The sequence below is a fragment of the Perissodus microlepis genome, chromosome 4 (assembly GCF_051167445.1).
Source record: "Perissodus microlepis isolate ML-2025 ecotype Zambia chromosome 4, ASM5116744v1, whole genome shotgun sequence".
Classification (NCBI taxonomy): domain Eukaryota; kingdom Metazoa; phylum Chordata; class Actinopteri; order Cichliformes; family Cichlidae; genus Perissodus; species Perissodus microlepis.
Genome location: NC_140464.1, coordinates 26,202,053 through 26,227,486, shown reverse-complemented (window position 1 = coordinate 26,227,486; position 25,434 = coordinate 26,202,053). Strand labels below are relative to the sequence as shown.

The following is a 25,434-nucleotide window of genomic DNA, read 5'->3' as shown; positions in this document are numbered from 1 at the left end:
ATGTGTACAGCCAAAGGTGGCTCTAAATACTCTCATTTTAATATAGTAGTTATATTTTGGTTTGGTCCATTCAAGCCCTCGGCCCATCTGAGAGGCATGGTGAAGGTTTGGGTCAGCTGACTTCAGTGTTTAATAGGTAGTTGTTAGAAACTCAATTACTACATGTTGAAGTGGTGACGCATATCACTCTAATCTCTTTGATGGTCGCGGTACAGTTCAGTTTCAAATGTGAGCTTTTGCTAAACAACATTAGCATGAGCAGAAAGCTCGCTATTCAGCATAAGAGCTATCAGGACTGTTATGTGACACTGAAATTTAGAGTTTTACAGCCTGATCTGTCTTGATGCATGATCAATCATCCATACATCCATCATCTGGATGTAGTGTTTTCAACCATGACTGATTTCTTTAGTCTTCAACACTGATCAAAGATCATTGATCACTGATCAACGGTCACTGTTCACAGAGAGTTGGGGGATGGCTGCAATCACAGCATTGTAAGATGGTGAAAGCTGTACCCTTAGGCCCCCTCCTCGGTTCAGAGATGGTCTTTCCCTTTTCACGTAAATGGCCTCCTTGACTCCGCGCTCAAACCAGCGTTCCTCCTGTCCACGAAGTGAACATCCTCATCATTGAAAGAGTGTCCACTGGCCTGTAGGTGTAAATAGACTGCTGAGTCCTGGCCTGACGAGGTAGCTCTTCTGTGTTGTGCCATCCGCTTCGCCAGAGGTTGTTTGGTTTCCCTGATGTATAAATCCTGGCAATCCTCCTGGCACTTAACAGCGTACACTTTGTTACTCTGTTTGTGTCGGGGGACCCGATCCTTGGGGTCGACTGATTTTTAGCGCAGCATGTTTTGTTGTTTAAAAGCCACGGAAACGCGGTGTTTGCAGCCATTCCCCAACTCTCTCTGAATTGTACTCATGGTCTTTGATCAATGGTTATGGCAATTTGCATATTAATGACCAAAGAACTGACCTCACAGCCCACTGTTCATTCAGTGGGCTTGTGCAAATGTACTTGTTTAGAAGATTGGGGAAACCTGCAGTCAGCTGAGACTGAAGAAGACACTTGGATGAGTGACGAAATGTTTCTCCCACTGAAAACGCTTCGTCCAGATGATCAGAGTCAACCTTTTGGGATACGGCCTGATCTGTTTTATTTTAATATCTTTTTAACTTTGTTGTTTCTCTGGTAAAGACGCAGACGTCACTCAGTCGTCCTGCTGCTGATCGGCATCTCACTGAAAAGCTGCATGCTTTTAGAAATGTGTGGGACGATTACCTTTACAGTGTATGTTTCTCATACATGCATACAAGTAAAAACACGCTCATTTGAAGAATTACAAGCCAGACTGCACTGATACCTGGAAAAAGCTTTTATTTTGACTCCCAAAAGTTGCAGTTTTATTTTTCCTGTACAAGATAGTAGTTCAGGGTCAAGGTGGTAAAAAAAGGCAGTTTGTAACAAATTCAAGGCTCATCCTCATTCAACCAGCTGCAGTGTGGAGTTCATAAAAAAAAAAAATGCTGCTCTTTTGTGTTAAAGCCCTTTGAACTCAGATCTGTCTGAAGGCTGTGGTGAAAAAAAGCCCCGTCCCTTTTAGTGCTACAGTCGCTTTCAGGCCAACTGCTTTTACTGGCCGAGCTTTGATAAAGGGGACAGCGGTGGTGCCGGGCTTTGAGGAGAGACGTGGGTATGAGGTGTTACACAGTAAAGATAAAAAGGAAAGGGTCCATCCAAATGAATAATAACATTAATAACAACAGCTGGGCGGTACTCAGGAGTCCAGGCGGCATATAGGGCTGTCGTAGACCATCTGTAGGTTCACCTTGTGTCCCACCAGCTCTCTGATGTTGTTGATGCCGTATTTAATCATGGTGGGCCTGCGAGACAGAGGAGAAGCCCGCGTGAGCGGTTGTTCTGTTGGGAGACGAGACTATGTTGTGTCTAACAGACGAGAGCGAAAACAACAGAGGTCGGAGTAGTAAAGGATTACTCGCCCTGGATTACGGAACATTACCCAGCTCACTCACTCCACGGTTATTAGCTGTGACAGTTGGTCGTAGTTAAGACTCAATTAGCGCTCGATTCAAACAGCAAGCTGAATACAGTGTGCGACAGCGCGACCAGCGAGCGACTCATTTGGGACGACTTCACTTTAGAAAAGTGGGAGTGAGCAAAGAGAAAGGCAGAGACTCACAGTCTGACCTCAAATAATTTCACAGGATAATAGAAATGAAACTCACGTACAAGCAGGAGTAATCCTCCACAGGAAACAAACCTACATTTCTTCAATGTGGGTCAGTTCAGCGCGTACACAAGAAGTGATTATGAGTACACACAGACTTAATCACACACCTTTAATCCCTACATGGAACATCTACTATAGTTTGGGAGATACGTACTGACGTCCTTCCCTTTTAGACTCATGCTGTGTTTAGCGTGGCTGACCTCTCAGTTTTCCTTGTAGCTAATTAACTCGTATTGCTTTTCATGCACGCTCACCTTTCCAGAGACAGACCCCAGGCAATTACAGACACATCCTCAGGGAGGCCCATGGGAAGCAGCATCTCTGGTCTGAACACTCCTGAGTTTCCCACTTCCACCCACTTTTTTAATCCTGTACACGTGGAAAGAAATGACAAAAACAGGGATGTCAAACTCATTTTTCACTGTGTACAGCCCACCAACAAGGACAATTTCAACACTACATCTCAGTCTAGTGTAAAGAAGATCAACTAGACGATTATTGATTGCGATGTGTCACATGAATGACCATGGGGGAGGTCTCTATCATTGGTGAAAGCTATAAAAATTACAGTTAAAAGTCTGAAATTTATGTCCTCCTTCACATTTTCCAAAGCCTCCCAGTGGGCCAGATTGGAGTCTTTGACAGGCCAATTCTGGTCCCCGGGTCTTATGTTTGACACCCCTAATATACACCATCAGAAATGTCTATAAAAGAGACTACTAGGACGTTCTTTTGGCTTTCTTAAAGCTCAGTTTCTGTTGTGTGTAAGTTAGACTAATAGCGCCACATAAAAACAGAGTTGCACTGTACCTTCATGGTAGCTGAACACTTCCATGCTGGGCTCTGTATAGGGGTTGTAGGCAGGCTTGAAGCGTAGTTTGGTAATTCCTAAAAAAAAAGGCGTTTGGTAAAAGAATAGGATATTGTAACTGTCTGTTTACATTTTTTTTAAAGTGAGTATTAAGAGGCTTTCTATAAACAACTATCAGCACATTTGTCCCTTCCAAACTTTGGTCTTTCAAGTCCAGTGTCCTCTATCAGTCCTCACCTAGTTTGGTGAAGAACTGATGCAGAACACCCATGAGGTCTCCCAGAGTCAGTCCATAGTCGGCTACTACGCCCTCTATCTGGTGGAACTCGGCTAGATGGGTGGCATCGAGGGTCTCGTTCCTAAACACGCGGTCGATGGAGAAGTACTTGACGGGGGTGAACTTCTCCTGGTTGTCAGTGTGAGGAGAAAAGGAAGGGGAGAAGAGTTTTAGAGTTATTGACTGGACACATACGACGTCAAAACAATGTGAACCCACACCTAAAACCATCTGCTGCTGCTGCTCTTCTATGGAGGGAATTACTCACATTCAGACACAGGAGCATTAGTGAGGTCAGGCGTAAGGCCTGGCTCTCAGTCAAGTTTCCAGTTCACTGTCCAAAAAGTCAGTGGGTGCTTAAAGGGCAGGTCTTAAGACATGGTAATGACAAACGCTGTGCTCTTGTTGTCTAAAACATACTCTGTTTTACTTTAGAAAACAAACATTATGTTGAAATTACATTTACTGACGGGGGAATTACACTCTTAGTCGTGAGCTGTATTATGAAGTGTTACCAAGAAATCAAATCACCAAACAGCTCTGATTTATATGGTCAGTGCAGCGTCCCTACAGTCTCACCTGCTGTGCCAGTTTATACAGCATGCGTGCGCTGACTGCTGTAGTGTGAGTGCGGAGGATGTTCTTCTGAGCCTCCTCTATCTTCCAGTCATACTTGTACCTACAAGACAGATGATAAAATGCAATGAGATGCAGTGACAGCAACGACACTGTTACTTGTTAAGTGAGCTTGTGATCACGCCTCACCCCTGTGAACCGTAGCCTCCCTCAGAGTGGACCTTCTTCACCCTCTCCAGGTAGTCCTGTGGGAACTCGTGGGCGTTCGCTGGGTCTGAAAAACAGCGAGTGAAAGGTGATCAGAAATCATTCTCGATTGAACTCGCAGCTCATTTCGACCACTCGGTGACCTCGGGCTCACCGGACAGGAAGAAGGTGTCGTGCTGGTCTCTGGCTGGGTGCTGCTGGGGCTGGAAGAGGGAGTCAAAGTTCCAGAAAGAGCTTTCTATGAAGTTGTTGGTCGGCATCTCGGTGAAACTACAAGAAACAGACGGTTAACTGGGTGTTTTATTATGCGCATGTGTGCGTTTCTCCCAGTTTCACAGCTGCTCACCCCATCTCCAAGAAGATCTGCCGGAACTGCGTTCGCACCTTCATCAGCGGGTGTAGGTGACCGCAGTCTGGGGCAACACCCATGGCCTCAAAGTTGTAGGGCTTAAATTTCTTCTCTTTCCAGTTGCCACTGGAACACACCACATGCAGGGAGGTAACACAAAAACATTTCTCTCAAATCATTTCGCCATTTTTAATCTGTGGCTGAGATAATTGAGGCGGGCGAATCTACAGTGCACGTAATCAGCACGCAGAATATCAATTTGAATTTTGGGCAATGCAACATCTGGATACGGCTTTTAGCCAAATCCTCTCTATGATATGATTTCATGCAAAAAAAACAAAAGTGTGCAAGCGCTCTTTTCATTCTGTCGCTTTCAGCATGAAAGCAATGCAAGCTAAAGCATCTGTCCTGCCCTGCCTTTAGGACTGAGTCCACATCTTTGGACCTGTCCCCTTTTATGGGCAGATTTTTTCTCTGTCCTCACTCAGGACCCTGCAGGCTGACACTGACTGCCAGAGAAGGGTGGGCCTGGGTTGGAATTGAACCCAGGCCTCTGCAGTGAGGACTCTGTGCACACGCTTTACCTGATGAGCTACTGAAACTCTGAGGAGAGTGCATCTCTACATACCTGGCAATCATCTCAGGGGTGAGCTCCGTCTCCTGTTTGGTGATGGTGGTGCTGAAGGAGTTGCCCTTAGTGATCCAGTAAGACTTCACAGTCCTGAACACAAATTAGAATGACCTCAGTACGCAGAAAGGTACTGCTGTTCACAATCTAAAGACCGTAAAAACATGCAGTTATTTTTATTTTGATTCATACTTTCATAGCAGAAAAATCATTTCAAAATAAAGGATTTTAGGTACTTCTTGCATGAATTTATTGATTAGAATAAAATAAAGCAGAACATTCTTAATAGAAAGACAGAAAGTACACCTCTGCATGGATTTGAACTTGTGACCTCACACTTTCAAGCCCATTTGTTTTCCTACTGAGCTAGTGTGGCACAGCAACAAATCCATTATGTACCACACAAGTTAGTTGTGATGGTGTTCAGAAAAACAAACGTGTTTAGCTCCTTTCTTGCAATAATGATCCATATTTCTCACTTTTTAAACAGACCTCCATTCTACATGGAGACAACACAAACATCCGCCCATCTGTAGACCAGCTTTGGCCCAGGAGATGACGTCAGGGTCTGCTTTGAATAACCAGTCGGAGGAGGAAAGACTGTCAGATGTGACCAACAGCTATATAGCCACATATATGTTCTCACAGAAACATGTCGTACCCACGACATGATCACTTCCCTAAACTACAGAAACTCTGATGTGAAGCTAATTAGCGGAGATCCTGTGAGGTTAATACAAGAACCTCTGTGACAAACCTGCCACGCTGCCACATCACAATGTGATGGTTAAATCTGTCTCACTTTGGGAGGATTATTTAAACATCAAACGTAAACATGAATAAAAGCAAAAGATTTTGCTGACAGGATAGCAGGGTCTCTAAGGAGATGGATGCTTAGTTGTGCTTTTGTTGTCTGGTGTACAGGTCATGAGCAATATTCTTTGTGAATAAGAAGATTTTGGAAGAATATTAACCTTGGAGTTCATTTAAGTGCTCTAACACCAGGCAGAACATCAGCCATTAAAACAGCAGGATGGAGACAGATATCTTTCTTTGTAAAATTTAGCAACACAACTTTCTTATTCAAACTCCCCATGTGACTTCACAAACCAATCAGGAGCTCTAGTTCTACACTTAGGTAAACATGGGAAAACCAACTAGGTAGATCCAACAAATCATTATTACTTTTTCTAGCGCTCCTCACATCCATTATTCTTAAGCAGGGGCTCTGCTGCTGCTCAGAGAGGATGCAACATTTATGGACAAGAGTGTCATTTCAATCATCAGTTTAAATGAAGTTAAGCTGGTTGTTAAACTTAATTTGTGCCGCTTTTAGGCACCTGTGGGCTTATTGGAGTGGTGCTGATGCAGGCAGGCGGTTTATTTGTATAGCACTTTAAAAAAAAATACACCAGGCAGACCAAAGTGCTGAACAACACAGATCAAAACAACTAGCAAAATTAAAAATACAATAAAATTAATAAGAAAGTTGTCAGTTTCCTACACAGTTAAAAGCCAGGGAATAAAAATAGGTTTTCAATCTGGATTTAAAGACCTACACTGATGACGCTTGTCTAATATGGAGGGGAAGGTTATTCCAAAGCATTGGAGCCACAGTTGAGAATGCAAATGTAAACTGTTAAGACACAAGAATCATTTCAGACCTGTATAAAAGATTTATAGAGCTTTTAGGGGAGCAGGTCATATGCAGCTGTAATAATAAAAGGATAAAAGGCTTTACCTAAAAATATCATTATATAATATTATATTATCTGAACTACAGCCATATTCCAAACACACACACACGGTTACTTTGCATCCTGGACCTGAGTGCGCTTTAGTACATCTTTATTTGTTCCACTTATTTTACTCCATCACTCTTCTCCATTCAAATGTAAACATCACCCCTCCCACCACCACGCCCACTCTAATACACACACACACATCGCAAGTGTGGTTGTTTTTAGCGCACAGTGACACGCCATCCGCTTCCATGCCTTACGGATTCATCGGTTATTTAACACAGTGATGAATTTTCCACTCAGGCTGAATGCAGCTGAATCACAGCGGGGATCACCTCTTCCATCACATTTAATCAAATGAACCAGACTTACAGGGTCAAACATGCTGAGGCAGAGGAGTGTCAGTACAACCTTAATCTGATTAAGTAAAGCTCATTTTAAAGCTTTTACTCTGGAAATTGTAAGACTTTTTTCCACTTCCACTTTCCATGACTGGAAACAGCAGCAGCAAATATTTTTGGGACCATTTAAAAACATTTATATCATGTGTTTGCCCTCCCGCCTGTATGTAAGAATAATTTCTAACTCTATGAAACAAATCAGCTAACATGATTCAGACCACTAAGTGACATAAAATCTGATGGTTTAACACTCCTAGCTACCATTGCAGCGATTTGGCTGAAACCCCATGAGCAGCAGACTTCATAAAGAAATGTGAAGTGAAAATATTGCCTGTTGCAATACTGAATGAAATTCAACACACTTAACTATGTTTTTGAAGACCTCTAGAGACGCCTGTCTACTTTGTGCATGTTCATCTCTTATTACTGCTGAGCTTGATGAAAACTTGAATCCAGTAATACCAGGCAAGCTGGAATGAGCAGGGAAACCCCTGAGTATCAATTAATCGTCTCCTGCCACCTACTGGCAGAAAAAGGTACACATTCACCACTAACTAAACAAGAGGACTTACACTTCAGAGAGCAGCTTTCTCTTCTTCAGCTCATTCTTTTCTTTTTCTTCCAGCTGAGTGCTGTTGCCTTTCTGCACCAGAAGCAGTTTCTCCCTGACCTGGTCGTCTATGCTCTCCACCTGGGGATCAAAAACACACACCTTAATGAGAAAACTGACCTCAATCAGAAAAGGCGACAACAAAAGGCGGGTATGATGGAACACCTACAGTCCTGAATATCCTGGGGCCACCCTCGTGGGCCTTGTCCACTCTTATCCACTTGCTGGACATGGCCTTGCTGAAGCCGATCTTCCCAAATGGCAGTTTCTACACAGAAATGATGGCAGAGTTTAAGAAAGTTTAACTGAAACATCAAAAAAGGCTGAAAATACATGAGCGATGCAGACATTGGGAAATTCAATACAGATGTTTGACAAACATAAAATACATACACGTAAAACCTGAACATAAACAGCCGAATGGATGTTGTATTCGTAATATTGTGGACTTTCAGGGATATTTAAGAATCAAAACCTTGCTTCTCTTAAGTGTGTAGCAAGTTACCTCCGTCAGGTACCTAATGCATTAGATTCTTTGTTATTCTGATAATAATTAACAATTTCAAACACTAACCATGAGCTCGCTCTGAGCCAGGCCCTCCAGGGGGATACAGCTAAAGACCCGGGATTCATGGCTGCCCTGCTCGGCGATCTCGGTGCCCTCCTCGGTCAGCTCCCAGTGCTTGGAGGAGCGCAACTCGGCTGAGATTACCTGTACAGCAGGTAACAAACACGGCTGTCAGCTCAACCTATTGCATCAGTCACCGTGCATTTGACTGTGACAGCCTAACTTCCGCTGCTTCTTCGTGAAACTTACGTCACCGAGAGCCTGGAGACTCTTCACGGCCCCGACGATGACCTGATGATCCACCCCGAGGCTGGTCGCCACGGCCAGGCTGTCCACGCCGTCGTCCACCTTCTCAACCCGCTGTAAAAGCGTCTCCAACACACCGGTGTCCGCCATGCTGTAGCCCTACGAAGCCCGAAAGAGACCGGACGTGACGTCACTATCTCGGAGGCCGAACAAGCAGGAGTAGCTAGGATGTATCCTTCTTATTTCATTGTACTGTATATTGTTACTCTTATTTGCCCTGTATGTCTACTGTAAAAACTGAACTGGAATGACTGACTGTTCGCTTTATAATTTCAAATAAAGTTCAGAAGCTAGGGCGACATAAAATGGGTTACCGTAAATATTGTATTTCTGTGCAATTTAGTTTTTGAATTTGAAACAAACAGAGAAATTGTTTCAGAATCAAATTTCTAATATTTTAATAAAACAAAATAAATACTTACTTTAGCTTTTTTATGGACACCAAATAGAAAGGTTTTTGACTAATAATAATAATAATAATAATAATAATAATAATAATGGATTGCATTTATAAAGCGCTTTACAGTCCCACTATTCATTCACTCTCACATTCACACACTGGTGGAGGCAAGCTACAGTTGTAGCCACAGCTGCCCTGGGGCAGACTGACAGAAGCGAGGCTGCCATATCGCGCCATCGGCCCCTCTGGCCATCACCAGTAGGCGGTAGGTGAAGTGTCTTACCCAAGGACTCTTGTCACATACTGCTACTACTATCCACTGGGGTGGCGTCGGGCGGCATGTGCCACGTACAATAAGTCATGAAAAATTAAGTTTCAGTTTTTGGTGAAAAAATGTGTTCATGACAGTGCAGATTTCTGGCATTTTGTGTAAATTTAAGCATGTAACAATTTAATTAGACAATAAAACAATTTAGTTAGACTTGTTTGTAACTGAACCACCTCATGTTGTGTAGCTGTCTAGATTTTATACTTATTGGGCTACATACTTATTTATTATACAGACTATACAGTACATAAAATCAAATTTCCCATGTTTTATGTAACTGAAATGTTTAATTGTGTGGGCTAAAAAATAAAACAGTTGTAGACTATATTTATATGAAACATGTATACATTTACTGCATTTGATGTATTTTAACCATATATAATACATATTATACAATGTAACACCAGCATTTGTGTAAAGAAAAAAAAAGGCTGTGATTTTGCCACCCCATTTGATTTCCATACAAACCTAAGAAAATTTCTCAAGATCCGCCCCTGCATAGCTAAACATTGTTTATCGGGCATTATCAATAGATGAAATTGGACCTATTATGCTACCTACAAGCTCCATAAAAGCTAGTTTTATTTTAGGACTCTACTAGAAAAACTTTGCTTGATGTACACCTCAAAGTAATCCTTACTTATCTTACACTGGGTCTTTGTGTAGCACCAAGTTCAAAAAGAGCGACTTAAGCTTCTTTTTTCCTTTGTAGCCACCGCCCTAAAGCAGACTAAAATTGCGTTGTCATGGCAATCCAAGTATGGGCGGATATTATGGTGTACAAGGTGGTCTAACATCCCCTTTTCTGCGAAAAACGCTTTGGCCTCCTCAGCACATCCCTTTATATAACTATGTAATTATAAATAGCAATAACATTAAATTTAGTGAAAGCTACTGGTTTAATAATAGGCAGATGTTTATGCATATAAATATATGTTTTAAAAGACGGACTCCCCACGTTTCTCAAAGTGGTTTGGTCCACTGCCGACCAAAGGATGAGTGAGAAAGCGTTATTTCTATAACATAGTTACAGTGGACTATATTTTATTTTATTGATTACTAACCTTTAACAAACTTTTCCGCTTCAGCGATGCCACTACATTACAGGACATTTATAACCCTAGGGGCATCTATGAACATTTAAAAAGAATAAAATAAAATGAAATCACAACTTATTTTACCCAGTTTCCAAATGCTTATAGCTGTAATTTTGGTAGCGTTTCCCGATTTCCTTTGAGCCTGCTTAATATTACCTGTGAAATACCCCACTTTATATGAATATAACTGTTAGCCGATACCTTTAGTCAAAACTGTAATGAAGGCTTTTATTCAAAATAAAAGTCTTTTATTGATACAAACATAGTTTGTTGTACATTAACTCAAACAAGTCCCACCCAATCCAAAAGCTACATTGAGCAGAAATGTGACTTTAAACACCAGAACGTAAAGTGTACTTTCCAGTAATCTCCAAAACCATTTATTAAAATAACTACATCACAGTAGGTAAATTACAAAATAAGCCAAAATTACAAGCACTGGAGAAAAGTAGTTTTTGGGTCCACTGAATTGTTACAAAAACAAAAGGAAAACGAAACACACAACCCTGTAGTTTAACACCACAAGATTGTACTAAATTTCATGTGGAAATAAATGCTGTTGCCACATAACTTTTAAAGGAAACCAAGTCAGAGCAAGCAAGTGATTTGTAGCATCGGCTTTCATATTTAGTGATGAGAATGGGGACTGGTAGTATCGATTAAAAAAAAGAAAATATTATAATTTTAAAAAAGACTAAGCACTGACCAGACCACTGAAACAGACCAGTAAATTCAGCCACAACTCGGCTCTGACACATCAAAGTCCAGATATCTCGTTTTGTGCCCACATGTGCTACATACAAACCAAAAGCATATACGAAGCAAACATAGAAAAGGCAGAGAGCACAGGCAAGCCGTCAATCACTTTCTTTGGAGAAGGCTTGAGACACTGATGCGGGGTGCTTGGTGCTGGAGATTCACAGATGGAGGGACGCAGTCTATCTGTACTGGTAGTTCATGCTGCTGTCGCCTCTGCCGTAACCCACCGAGTTGTGGTACTGAGAACCAAAACCCTGGTTGCTACCTCCTCCACCTCCCTGTGAGTTGTAACCGGACTGGTTGTTGAAACCTGCACCAAAACGATGACAATTAGTGATGAAAATGTGTATAAATAAAATTTTTCTTAGAATCCTTAAAATCCCAACACTTTACCAGCGTAACTGTAATCTTGATTACCTCCAGCTCCTCCCGTCACTTGGCTCGGGTATGCAGTGCTGTACGAGTATCCACCTGCTCCCCCCTGGTTCTGGTTGAAACTCTTCTTTCCCTGCCCGTAGCCCTGGCCATACTGGTTATAGGAGCCCTGCCCTGAGCCGCTGCCAGACTGGTAGCCCCCTGCAGGCCCACTATTTGTCCCTGGGGGACCTGGAAAAGATGCTTTCCCTCCTTTGTGCATAGGGGGTTTCTTTTTGAGGGGCTTGCTGGCAGAAGCGGCAGTGTAGGCTCCATCGTTCTGGTAGTATGAACCATAGGATCCCTGTGCTGGGCCCGGTGCTGTGTTAGCTGGAGGGCCAACCGATGAGCTGCCTGATGCCCCAGGTCCTCCGTTTGTACCTCCGTTATTGTAGTAATCTGTGAAACAAGGGCATTGCATGGTCATAAAAACAAACATAGCATGGCAGCAGCTGCACCTACTACATGTTTCTTAATGGCAATACATTGTCACGCACAATCAAAACAAAGCTTGCAGTAGCACAGTGATGAATGAAGTCACATTTATTTAAAAAAAAAAAAAGAAAAAAAAAAACAACATAAAAACAGCTAGAACAAGTCTTCGCTTCACCGACACGCATCAGATCTTCCAATTCATCCACTCTGTCTTCCAACAGCTACAGTTCAGAACTTAATACAGATGGAAAACTGAAACCTGCAGACATCCCCAAAATAAGAACATCATGCATTCAGTGCAGTAATGACTTAACAAGTGTTGTTGATGTGATACAGAAACAGCAGATTCTTTTGTTGTTTTCGAACAGACCACATGACCACTTTTTAAAAGCAAACTGGAAAAAACATGGGAGTGAGTAAAAAGCATTAAGAGTGAACTAAAAAGCAATCCACGTGGAAATGTTCTCAGCATTTGCATCCAAGAAAACGTTATGAAGACAAAGAGAGAGACCAGGCCATCGTCGTGGTCTTGACAACAATCCAAAAGGCAGTCTAGTCCAGCTGCCAGCTAATCACACTCCAGAAACAAGCCCCATCCCCCAGTATGACGGGTGAAGATACTCTGCAACAAATCGGCCCTGCAGCTTGCAGAGATCCAGGAGTTTGGGTACATCCACGGCAACTTGAGAGAACACAAGGTGTTATGGCTACATGCATGCAAGTGGCACGTCGTCTCCCCGAGGTGCCATGGTTACGACAAGAGGAACTGGCAAGACAGGGCAGAGGGTAGTTGTCACTTTGTTCCCAGGGTTGAGGACTTGGTGGTGAAGGGGAGTTCGTGATGCTTCGGGAAAACTACTGAGTATTTTGTCCATTTTTATCCTCGCTACAGCACAGTTTTGGATTTTCTAAGACTGGGGGAACATCTATGTCGCAAACTCGTGGTAGCCATAGCAGTCTGAGACAAAGTCACCTAAAGAGTGAGACAGGGCAGAGAAGGGGAAAAAAATGATCAAAATTAGATTTAAATTTTAGTTTGAATTTTTTTTCCTGCCTTAAAATGGTGGCAGGTGAAATACTCATTGGTCAGATTTTGTTCAAACTGAATTTTTGATTTGTTTTGGTCTTTTTTCTTTTTTAGATTTCTCTGCTCCTGTCACGCTCTTGTAGGTCAGTCCTCAGAACAGGCTGCCAGAACGAAGAAAGGGGTACTCATAAGAGGCGACTTGTCAAAACCAGATTCAATCCTGTGGCTTAAAGCAGAGAAATGTAAAATCACTGAACTGGGAACAACCCAGCATATGGTCTTGCTGGCTGGGGGAAAAACCATTTTTACATAATAGACTACATTTCCCAGAGTTCTAGCCAGATGCAGAAGGACAACATCTATGCTAACAAACTGGCAAAAATATGTAATTCTGAAGCTCACGGGGTAAATCAGAGACTAAATTCTCAAAGATTACATTCTCACCCACAACAAGATTAGAAAGGAAGAAATGGACACTCACTGTATCCGGAGTTGGCGTTGTTCCCATAACCATATGTTCCAAAGCCACCTAGGAGGAGCACATAAGTTTTATTTTCAAGAGATTTAACACTGTGTCAAGCACACTGACCAAGTCTACCAGCAGTACCAGTATACCCAGGATCTGTTTTTACCTCCTTGGCCATAGCCGCCTCCGTTATTGAAACCTCTGCCTCTTCCACGACCTCGCCCTCCTCTCCCTCTGCCCCTGGGGGCGCCGACATCTCCAGGTCCAGGGGCTCCCATCATGCCAAACCCTGGCGTGTGCTAAAGAGGAAATGAACATCACTTAAAAGGAGTTCAGCATAACTTTCTGCATACCTGTGTTTCAGTAACAATGACAAAAGTACATGTTACATAACTATATTTTACAGCTAGTCGACTTCCCCCATGTGAGTAATAACACAAGCAAATGTTAGTTATTCATCTTAGCGTTGTGCCGTACCTTATTTGCTGATATCTTAACTCTTTACGTCATAAAGACAACATTTGATGACCTCCCCTGTACCTTTAATGGTGAGTTTCAACACCTCAGTTAATACCAATAAAGACACTGTTTGATGACTATTACAGTAGTTTGTTTTCAAAGGGTAGCTGCACAGGCAGAGACCACCTTCGCTAACTTCTGTTGCAAACCCAGTCATTTTGTTCTATAAGCAGGCCTAAAATATGACAGGAAGCACTCCGCGCAGAAAAGAGCTTCAAGGGATACTCATGGTAGACTTTCAAGGGTAAAGAGTTCAAATCAATACCATTATACTTTTGCTATTAATAGCGTTAGCAAACAAAACAGTTAACCAGTTAGCTGTAACCTAGCCATAGTTCATGCCATTAGCAGATTAAGTAGTTAGTTACCAGATCAGCTCAACAGTCTGGGTAAACTGGCTAACAGCATCCACTCAAGATAGTATTTTGCTACATAACATGGATGAACTGCAGATTATCTTATCAGGAGAGCCAGCGTTTGCCACCATTAACCAGAAGATTTCCATTTATTGCAAGCCCTACAATGGACTAGAATTTTCTCTTGACAACCAAATCCAAGATAGCAGTGGGAGTGGAAGAGAGCATTGAAGAAAGATGCTCATTAAAGTGTTTTTCCCCCTTTGGTTTTTTGGCAGATACTTCTGTTGTGCATCTTTCAGATAGAATTCACTTGTCAGCCTGTTAAGAGGCAACTGTCTCATGTTTTTAAGATGTGACACAATCCTTTCTAACATCAGTAATTAACTCAAATAGATGAACAGAGCATGTTTAATTTTAACTCCTCATTTTTTTTATTTTTTTTATTTGAGCAGTAATGTGGCCATTATACTTGCTGCATTGCCTGTGTCATGAGCTTATTTTGACGTCACATGACAATCTTCTTTTGGCACTTCGGCTGGTCATGCAGCTCTTAAGTTGGCGTGTTGTGTGTACAATCGTTACGGCTTTTACTGCCATTTTAATATGATGTTCCAATACAGAACGCCCCCCCCCCAAACACAAGACCCTACAACTTTACTTCACTGCAAGACGCAAGATGTAAACTTGTTGGATGTTACTCTTCCATCACTGTCATGGTACATTACCACTGAGCTGTGCAGGAACTGATGTACACAAAATACAACATGCACCACAGTTACTTTAACTACAAACATGCTTTAAGCAAAAATCTTGGGCCTGGACTTTTGAAATGGGATGCTTACCATGGGTGGTCCCTTTTTCTTTTTAGCAGCCTCAGGTGCTGAGCCTTCAGGGAAGAGCCGTTCCAGTGCAGCCAGAGCTGCATAAGCCTTAGCCACCTTTTTATTGGATCCTGTGCCCTGGAACTTCTGCCCGTCGATCTCCACCTCCATGACAAAACGTTTGTCGTGGCTGCCGCCGGTCTCTGATATGAGCTCATACTTGAGGCCTCGACGCTTCTCATTCAGCTCCATCACTGGGTTCTTGCCGTGTTTAGTGAGGATTGGTCCCTGCTGGCGAGCAGTCTGATAAGAAAGAGTTGGTGGGTAAAATGATACATTGAGCAGTACAGGAAACAACCCAAAAGCTGGTTGCTGACACACATACCTCTGCAGCTTCAGTGCTTTCTGCATTAGCTGCTCCTGCGGCAGCAGTGATAGTTTCGACAGGTGGCACTACTGGCTTCTGTTGTTCCACAGTGTTTGCTACTACTGCCTCGTCTGCTTTTACTGCCGGCTCAGGAGACTTTAGTTCTACTCCAGTGGGCAGGCCCATGTCCTGTAAAACCTAAAAGGTGCCCACAGAAGATTCAGTGTAGGTTAAAAAGATGCAAGAATAAAGTCTAACTATAACTACAAAAAGACAAAATAAGAAAAAGACACTGAGGTTTAAGGCAACAATGAAATCTAATATGCATTTCAGACAGTCTTGCAAATGTTTTGCCTACCTTTACAGCTACGTGCAGCTTGGCAGTGCGTTTTGATGGGCCTGAAGCCTCAAATGTCTTGCCATCTACCTCTACAGCCATTGTAAAGACAGGAACATGAACTGGGCCAGTCTGGGAGATCAGCTTATACTGTAGTCCTGGCTTTAACTGATTGAGCCTCATTAGGGCATTCATGGCTTGGGGAGGCTCAGCCTTCTCCTCTGCAGCTGGTGATAAAGTCAGAAAAACAGCATTATGATAACAATAATAACATACAGTAAAATCAAAATGTTTTACTTTAATTATCAGACTAGTGAAATTTCTTTGACCAGAAAGTAGTAATCTAGTTATAATTTTTAAAACCAAACATCTTTTTTAACCTATTGAAAGTGAACAAACATCAAAATTGTTAATTTAATTCAAAAAGAAAGGAACATATTTAAGTAACATTATCAATGGCAGCACACTTCATGATTTCTGATACAGCTGAACTTCACATCTGATCACCCAAGTGTGTCTCTTCCGCGCCCAGATAAGTGTACACACACACACACACGTGCTAAAGGTTCACATGCAACTTGAGCTAAAAGAGCACTTACATTTCTTCTGCAGCTTTTTCTTCTTTTTATTGGGACTCTTGTCATCAGTACCCTCTTCTTCCTCGATAGGCCTTTTCATTGGTGGTGCATATGCTGTACTGGGTGGGATTTGCACTGAAACACAACAACCGAAGTTGTGCAATGAGATCATTCAAATTATACTAAATACATATTAAATATACACCATGCACAGACAAAACTTCCATGTCTAATGTGCTTTTGTAGACGACTTAAATCTCAGGTTTACCTGTGTAATCGATAGGAGTCTCAGGTCGAGGTTTCTTGGGCATCTTAGAAGGAAGTGGATCCATTCCAAGCACTTTGTGAAGCTGTCCAAAAGCTGACAGTCTTAAGGCATGCTGAGGACAACAAACACATGATGTTAACTATATACCCATTTATGAATATGCAGAACACAGACTGCATATGAAAGAAGGACACAGACACGGTGACATCACTCACTGGTTTATGAAGCCCTGTTGTTAGTGTCTGAGCCATTTCTTTTGTTTATTTTAAGTCAGAAGTGACTCTATTTGGACAACAGGGTAAAGTGCTAAGTCACCAGTTATGGCTAGCAAAACTCATCAGCATGCTGCAACCATAAACTGCTTGACTGCATCATAGAAACCAGCTAATTCAAGTTAAGCAATAGAGTTTAAAAGTACTGGAGTTTTTTTTCCCCAATGACCCCAATTTTAAACCTAAATTTGAAAATATAATTAAAAATATAAAATAAACAAATCTCTCTCCATGCAGATCATGTTAGGCTGTTTTTTGTACCAGGCTGTAAACATGAGTTTTCTTCCTTTGCTGCATATTTGGGAATTTAAACACGGATGTCGATGGACATGAGCTTCCTTTTGTAGCCAGCCTCTTGGCGCCTTTTTGAGACACTGCTGCTGCCACCCACACACATACTTACTTGTGCACTTGCTGTGATGTCTTCTCTTTGCTGCTGGTCCAAATGACCAATTGCATCTGTTGGCTCCTTCTCACATGGATCCGAAATTCCAGGCCCATCTTACAACATGAACAAACGACAGCATTGGCGTGTGCTTAGAAATAAGCACACAAACTAAACAAGTACAATTACACTTGCACAATTAAAGTTTTGAGAAGAGATCTCAGGTGTATACCTGCCATGAGAATTCCTGAAGCCAGACATTCTAAAACCCTCCGCAGAGCCTCTCCTGCACCCATGGGCCGGTTCCCTGTGCCAATGGCTTTCTCACAGATCAGCTCCAATGGCTGCAAAGCATGAGAGATAGGACGCTATTTTTAAGCCCAGTTATACTTACACAAAGAGATTTCAGGTCATAGTATTAGAACGTGAGATAGTGGTGTCTTGAAAGCAATAACAAAGGAATTTTAAAGTTTCTTTTTTTGTTTTTTGACATTTTCATCAGCCTTAGGCAATATTTATTCAACATATCTGATAGTCCTATAAAAGGCACAATCAGCGCATATCTATCTATCTAAAAAAAAAAAATTTTGTTATAAGGTTTTCTTTTACTCACCCAGCCCCGGAGGGGGGCCCATGTGGGGACGCGGGCGCATAAGTCCCTTAGTATCCGGATAACAATGACACAGGAGCGAAGCCCATTGGCTCTAGCCTGAGGAAACAAGAAGGGGTGGGGGGAGGGGCACAAACAGCCTTAGTTAAACAAAAAACAAAACAACAACAACAACAACAACAACAACACAACAGAAAAGCAGACTGTACGCAACAAAAAGCAAGATAAATATTCAAATATGTGGAAAGATAAAAATGAAGCCACACAGACTACAGCAGCTTAGCTTTGTCATTATGGTAAATGTCCAGAGAGATTAGGTGACAGAATGATGTTTGATCACTTTGGTGGAAAAGCCTAATTATGTCTGCAAATCAATAGCCAACATGATCAGTGGTGTAGTTACTGCTTGTTTCTGTCTGTAGGAAAAAAGCATGCATATGAATGTGCGACTAAAGCCACCTCAAACTTTATGTCAACTTTAAAATGATTAACAAGTGTGTTATTTCAGAGGATATGCATACATGTGCTGTCATTAAAAGAGGCCATGACTAAGTTAGTGGCAAAGGAAGTTTAAAATATGACTCGAGGTGCAATATTTCTGCTGCTTTTGTGGCACACAGAGTAACAGAAACAGCCAGAGAGCAGAAACAGCTGAGGCCACATACTCTACAATAACAAGCTGCAGAGATGGAGCACTGATCGTTATAGTGTCAAAGCCAGAAATGAAACAGGCGAAAATACTACAATGAGATATAATCAAACACAGTTAACTACAAGGAACCCTTTCTCTACCAAAAGTGGAGCTTGCGACTTGCAGAAGTGTGAAAATAATGACAAAGCACTCACAGCAACACTGACATTAGAGAAATATTGCACCTGGACAAACCATGGATTAGTTCCCCCCCCGCCCCTTTTTTTTTTTTTTTTTTTTACTGATTTGAGTTAGAAGCTGTTAAGCTAAATGTGAAAACAAAGAAAATCAGGGACTGAAAAGCAACAATTTCTCAGTTTATGAAATGATAAAGCAATAAAAATCTGTTATGTGAGTAAAACAACTCTACAACAGTGCGATGACAAAGGTTTCCTAAGAAACAAACATCCAGGTCATCAAGAATTACTACAGGAAGTACACTTCAAAAGAGTAAATTTTAAAAAAGAAAGAAAAACAAAACACATGGAACGCCCAAATAAAAGACAAACAGCATAAAACCAAACTCAAAACTACTTCTGTTTTAGAGACAAATAAAGACAAGATCCAAACCTGGAACCACTTAGCGTGGCGGAGAGACGCCAAGGCAGTTAGGCATTTCTGCCTGTCCAGAACATCCGGGGGATCGTTGACTGAAAGCGTTTCTATTGGCAGGTGGAATAAGAAGACAAGGTACAGTTTGACCAAGGGGAGTTCTGTCAGCCGGCCAGGGGGAACACAGGCAGCCTTCCCAAACCACAGCCAGGAGGGGAAAGGGGAGGGGGACCCCTCCACTGGAGAACCACCAAACGCTCCCAACCTCCCAGTTAATATGGTTTGACATGACCCGGCACGTAACAATTACACTTAAATTCCACCGGAGTGACTGTAATGCAGAGTGCGTTGTAACTGGAATATGTAAAAAATAAGAGATTACAAGAAATAAAAATAAATCCCTGACGTAGAAAGGCGACTTTATAAAGGGATTATAGGTTGCATCAAATGGGAGGTTGTCTCTCCATAGCCGCTTCAACTCAAATGGATGCTTTAGTTTCATTGCCTAAAACGGTCTAGTTTTCTTTTTCTGGCACTAACAGGAGGTAGAGCCCCTCCCCTTCACCCCTAGATTGGGTACACTGCGCTTTGCCCCTTCCGAGACAGAGAGCGGCCAGTTGGTCAAAGGTCCAGCGTCCCTAAAAATTGACAAACTAGAAGGCTTGACAGAGAGAATCAGAATTGAAACCACAGGCAAAAATGATCAGATACACAAAAGGTGGGTATAAAAAAAAGTCCACACTGCAGCAAAACTGATGGCTTAAAAAGAAAAAATTAAACAAAGTCCCAAACTGGGCCTCACTGTGAGCACGAAGCTACAGATAAAGTCAAGGTAGAGGTCTATTGTTGAAAACTCAAAAACGCAAAATACAACAAATGTTTTGTTGTATAGCTACCAATAATCCAAATAACTACACGTTTCACATTGCCATTAATTATTACTAGCTGACATGTGGGACCAACCCCTGGATTTTTGGGTGTGGTTGGACAGGCAATTTCAAGTGTCCCTTGTCATTATCTGCAACCCCGAGCCTTCCCTGCTCAACAACATCAGAGACTGTCTGCCCACTGCTGGGTGTCACTGCACGTTTTGCTACTCATTTTTGCTGCAATGCAAACTGTTCATCATCAATGATAAAACACATGCAAACAAAGTGGTCTCTCTTTTTGTATTTGGTTAAATTCTCAGTAAGCCTTCATTTCTTTGGTGACCTTGATCATTAAGGGGGAAGAAAAAGCCACGTCTTCAGAAGTCAGTAAACTACCTGCCCTATACTGTATATTGGGCCATCAAAAATGTCCAATTACATTACATGGAACTACGAGAGTGTCTAGAGAGCTATAAGCATAGCACACTTTCATTATGTGACTGCATTTCTTGTCCTCTAGCTCCATTGAAGGCCCAATAAACAATATCTGTCTAGGCTGGTTACCTGCCTGGCCTCCCTGCTGGAAACAGGGTGCCACTAAAAAGAGGGGAAAAAGAAGAAAGAGAAGAAAAAAGAAAAAAAGAAAGAAAAACACTGAGGCTTTCAATCAGGAGCTTACCTCCAGCTGCAGCCCTCTCAATCTCTTCACGGACCAAAGGGGACGTCAGGTGAATTGTGAGGGTGAGAGGGGGCTCCTTGGTGTTCTTTATGACGATGCTAGCTTCACGGATCTGTTGGGTCACCACATACTTGTCTTCTGTGATCAACTGAAAGATAGAAAACAAGACAATCAGTACAGTTTAAAAAAGAAAAAGAAAAAAAGACTTGACACTGGTTTCTTTAACTTACCCAGTCATGAAGGAGGACACGTGTAGGGATACCAAAGACTATACAACTGTAGGATTCCCTTAACAAAAAAAAACAAAAAACCCCAACATAACACTACCCAGGGATCCAGAATGAAAACTTGGAAATCTTTTTCCTCTAAATTTGGGTTTATAAAAAGCCCTAATGTCTTGTTTCATTTCAAAGATATTGAGTTATTATAGAAATCTATGAAGCTAGCAAATATAGATTCTTGGTCCTAGATCATTTTGTTTTATTAAACTGCTACCAGTAACTTTTCCCCAACAGTTTACATACCAGTACAGATGTAATCTCAAGGCTCATATCAATGGATATGTTCTCATCCAACCAAATTCTCACTGGTGAGGCAATCGCAGATTTCACTTTCATAAGAACAAAGGCAACAACTAGCTTTTCCATAATACCCATTACTATCACTGTTCCCACAAATGTGTCTGTCTGCAGACACTTTTGGGTCAGAGGAGTTTTCACCCAAGCGAGACGCTTCTGATTTAATGCTTACATTTACTGAAATTTTAATTAAAGAGTACTCCCAAGTGTGAAGGGCTAACCCGAAAATACAAGTTTTCCGGGCCTAACACAATGTTAATCAATACGTTTAAAATACAAACACTGGCAGGCGGACGATTTCAGCCAAATAACATTTTCATTGGTTTACTGCACCCTTGACTTCATTTTAGCTTTACATTTCCTCTTCCCAGCTCACAGAAACAGGAGCTGCTTTTTGGGTCGGAGTCACTGCTTGTGTGCATGCTGCCAGTGGGAAGTTTTGTTTGTCCTTACTGCACAGGATGACACGGACACCCAGAACATCAGTCATGTCAAAATTGAAAAGAATTTTCCCAACTCAGTTTAATTTCAGTTAGCTTCCAGCTTCTGCTTGTTTCAGTTTATTTTTCATTGTTCTAAAATGGGCCGTTTTAGTTTTTCCAATTACTATAATGAGAAATATGTTTGATAAGGCTAAGACTTTACAGGCATTACAATATAAGTAGCATCACAGCCATGTAGGTACCCCAAATCTCTATCAAGACAAGACCCAAAGCTTCAGATTGATAATGCACCACAAAGACTAAAACTAATATAGTTTATAAACGTTTGCTCACTTAATTTGCCTTTTTCTAAATCTACTTTTTATTTTTATTTGTGTTAAATCACATCTAGTTTTAGTTTAGTTGCAAGTTATCTGAAATAGCAATGTTATAGTTAAATAAAACTTTTCCGAATATAGAGTGAATCGTCACACTTCTCACCTTGAGCTGTGTAACAAGGTTTTCAGACACCTTCTTCAGCAGACTGATGGTAGGCTTGTCCTTACAAAGGAGCACCAGCTCTAGGTCCAGGTCCCCCTTCAGTAACAGGCCTTTAGCAACCAGTCCCACCCTCATGACGCCACGCAGAGAGCGGGTGGCCTGATCCTTATGCTCACTTTGAAAAGACACCGGATGCACAGTGGAGAAGAATAAAATGAAACAAAGTCAGATTTGGTTTTAAAAAGGTACTTGTTTACTCACCAAAGTCTCCAACATCTCACCTTTCTTTATCAGTCTCTGTGCCTGAGTCAGACTTTGTCGTCCCTTTTTCCTGTTTATCCAGCCAGTCAGAGACGGCCTTGAGTGCTCTCTCTGTGTGAGACACCATGTTTTGTACACTTTCCAGCTCTTCCTGTGTCGGGTAGATGGCAGAGTGTTTTGCCATAACATGGCGGTCGTCATTCATGAAGACACGCATGGCGCGGTGGCGCATTGGTGGTGGCTAGTGATGAAAAGAAACAACAGCGTGAATTTAAGGGAAACATATCTGTCACATGGCTAGATGAGACTAGTTTCAATCAAAGCATTTCCATCGTAACACTACCCAGACTTCAATGCATGACAAGAATGTGCACAAGATTTATTACCTCGCATTCCACAAATAAAAGTCTAACTTTTACTCTTGAAAATACATTAATACCTCATCTTGAATTACCCTGGGACAATTAACCCGAGTAACACATTTATGCAGCAGCTCCTCAAACTTCAGTCGAGGTTCTATTCAGACGAGTTATTCAACTAACTTTACTAATCCAGCTTTATGAAGCAGCTCCTGCTCAACCTGGAAAAAACATTTATCAAGATTAAACGGGCCACCAAACTAAGACCTCCTTCCTCTGACCTTGTTTGATGAATTGAAATACTGAACACAGAGGTCAAGCTTCTAAAACTAGTCATTACACAAGCAGAGGGTATGCACAGGCAACCAAAGCCAAATTATGGGAGAGTGATGGCGGTGATGTGAAAGCAGCCAGCATGTGTTCCCAAAGCCCCGGGCATCATGGAACAACAACATGCTGGCTGCATCAGATGGGTCACAATCATTTGTCCTGTTAACACTGGTATTTAACATAAATGCCTGGATATCCTCTGCCCTATAAACAACACGCAGTAAGACTTGAAAAATGAAAATTTTACCATTGCTGTTGTGGAGACCGTGACGGCTGCTTTATCCAGTGACCCACAGTATTAAAATGGTCGTCTTGGCAGCAGATGACTTTGCTGCTGTCCGAGTCTGCAGGACGGAAATAAAAAAAAATAAAAATCAAAAACCAGGGCAAAATTAAAACCAACAATTTTTTTATTTCAAGTTTGCCACTGTTTGACATTCAGTGGCTCAGAGGTGAAAATGTTTTTACACTTCACTGGCATCTCTGGCATCCAGCTGCAGCAACATAGTTGGCACAGATTTACAAGCCTCAGGCACTAAACAGGCCCAGCCTCTCCTGCTCCACAGTAATAAATAAAAGCGCAATTAATGCGACTCACTCGTGTCTACAAACCACAATATTTCAGAATAAAGGGCAATCATGTTAGATTTTTTTTTAATTTCTAACCAAAATAAAAAACCAGGCTGGTGTAAACAGATGAATGTGAGTGGAGGGGAACAGCAGAACCTTCATGGATGACTGAGTGTTCATCAGTGTTGTCTGACGTGATGAGTGTAGCTGCTACTGTGTTACTACAGCAAAACGCTAAGATCTGGATCAAATAGTGGCGTGAAGTGGGCGGGCAGGACTTCTCATTCAATAATAACGACACACCCACAGGTCTCACATACTGTAGCATTCCCATCGTGGGTCTACCTTTCTGTACCTGGATACAAAGCTGACATAACGTAAAAGAGCTGAAATCTTAAACACGGCTCGTACTGCCCCGTTTTCTACGCTCCAACCTGTCAACGACTTACCGAAACATGGCACAAAGCCAAAATGAGCTCACGTCGCACTCCCCACGAGCCACTAAAGTACTAAAACTTCTCACTGAAACGTAACCTTTACTTCAAGAAACAACCAGTCCCCGGACCCTCGCAGCTCCAACTCGTGGATTTAAAAACAGACGCCATTTTAATTCGGCGCAGAGTCTGGCTGTTGACGGCAGATAGCTCGCATCCCCGACAAAAACCGACCGCCTGCGGTTTAAAGCTGCGCAGACATGCTCCATAAATCGGGAAACACAGTCATGTGTGTTACCATTATTCCTGCCAATTGCAAAACTTGATAATATGATGCACATTAACTGAGAATTTTGAATTTAAGTACTTGTCTGCTGCTTATCAGACACCAAAATGGTAGAGGAGACAAAACGAGACCCCATTGAAACCTCAGCTACAGTTAGCACTAGCATGCTAGCTTTGCCGAACAATGGCAAAAAAAAGCTCAACGTCTGAAGTCTACGAGCCCAGGACGGAATATACAGTCGAGCTTCTGAACTACTTTTGGTATTCAGCTTCCTTAGTATCTTCATTCCTAAATACTTAAAGTCATTATTTCGGATCTTTTCTTGTTACTTACCGTTGTGTCGTTAACACAGCGCTTCACGCTAGCTCCCGGTCTCGGTAGCAGGAGCACAAATGGAAACGCCCACGATCTGGGAAGAGAATGGTGTTCATTGGACTAAATTTCCACGTGACTTGAATATTTACAAATAGAAAAGCGGAACACCGTATTTGGGGCGTGGCTAATAATCAAGGCATTGAATTCTAAACACTTGGCTGATTGATTCAGCAATGTTTGGGACTAATGTTATTGTCACGACAGTTATCTTACATAACAAATATTCGTAGTCATTTCCACCGCTTGTGTGTTACTGTGAGAGATCTCCATAAAGTTTCCCCCACAAGAATAATGACAGTTATTTAAGGATTTGGTCTGAAAAGTAGTGGATAAAGCTACTTTAAAAAGAAAAAGTA

The 25,434-nt window shown here is 41.9% G+C and overlaps 2 protein-coding genes across 3 annotated transcripts; both read right to left on the bottom strand.

Annotated features, from left to right (window-relative positions):
- Positions 1-1,363: 1,363 nt before the first annotated feature.
- Positions 1,364-8,860, bottom strand: farsa (phenylalanyl-tRNA synthetase subunit alpha). The gene is made up of 13 exons (XM_084926787.1): positions 8,673-8,860; positions 8,430-8,567; positions 8,025-8,123; positions 7,818-7,936; positions 5,103-5,195; positions 4,472-4,600; positions 4,280-4,395; positions 4,108-4,192; positions 3,922-4,021; positions 3,303-3,471; positions 3,065-3,142; positions 2,509-2,623; positions 1,364-1,886 (listed from the first exon to the last, which is right to left on the bottom strand). The coding sequence occupies exons 1-13, from the start codon at positions 8,817-8,819 to the stop codon at positions 1,781-1,783; spliced, it is 1,494 nt and encodes a 497-aa protein (XP_084782913.1). The 5' UTR covers positions 8,820-8,860; the 3' UTR covers positions 1,364-1,780.
- A 1,908-nt stretch (positions 8,861-10,768) lies between these two features.
- Positions 10,769-25,117, bottom strand: LOC146389110 (interleukin enhancer-binding factor 3 homolog). 2 transcript variants are annotated; one of them, XM_084926785.1, is made up of 18 exons: positions 25,037-25,117; positions 23,661-23,757; positions 22,745-22,965; positions 22,464-22,638; positions 20,963-21,110; positions 19,433-19,524; positions 18,175-18,270; positions 17,794-17,905; positions 17,580-17,677; positions 16,905-17,016; positions 16,658-16,771; positions 16,080-16,285; positions 15,740-15,919; positions 15,376-15,657; positions 13,822-13,954; positions 13,671-13,718; positions 11,731-12,126; positions 10,769-11,623 (listed from the first exon to the last, which is right to left on the bottom strand). In XM_084926785.1, the coding sequence occupies exons 2-18, from the start codon at positions 23,661-23,663 to the stop codon at positions 11,493-11,495; spliced, it is 2,547 nt and encodes an 848-aa protein (XP_084782911.1). In that variant the 5' UTR covers positions 23,664-23,757; positions 25,037-25,117; the 3' UTR covers positions 10,769-11,492. The 2 variants fall into 2 exon arrangements, with proteins under 2 accessions (XP_084782911.1, XP_084782912.1); XM_084926786.1 differs by lacking the exons at positions 10,769-11,623; positions 11,731-12,126 and adding an exon at positions 12,256-13,135.
- Positions 25,118-25,434: the final 317 nt, after the last annotated feature.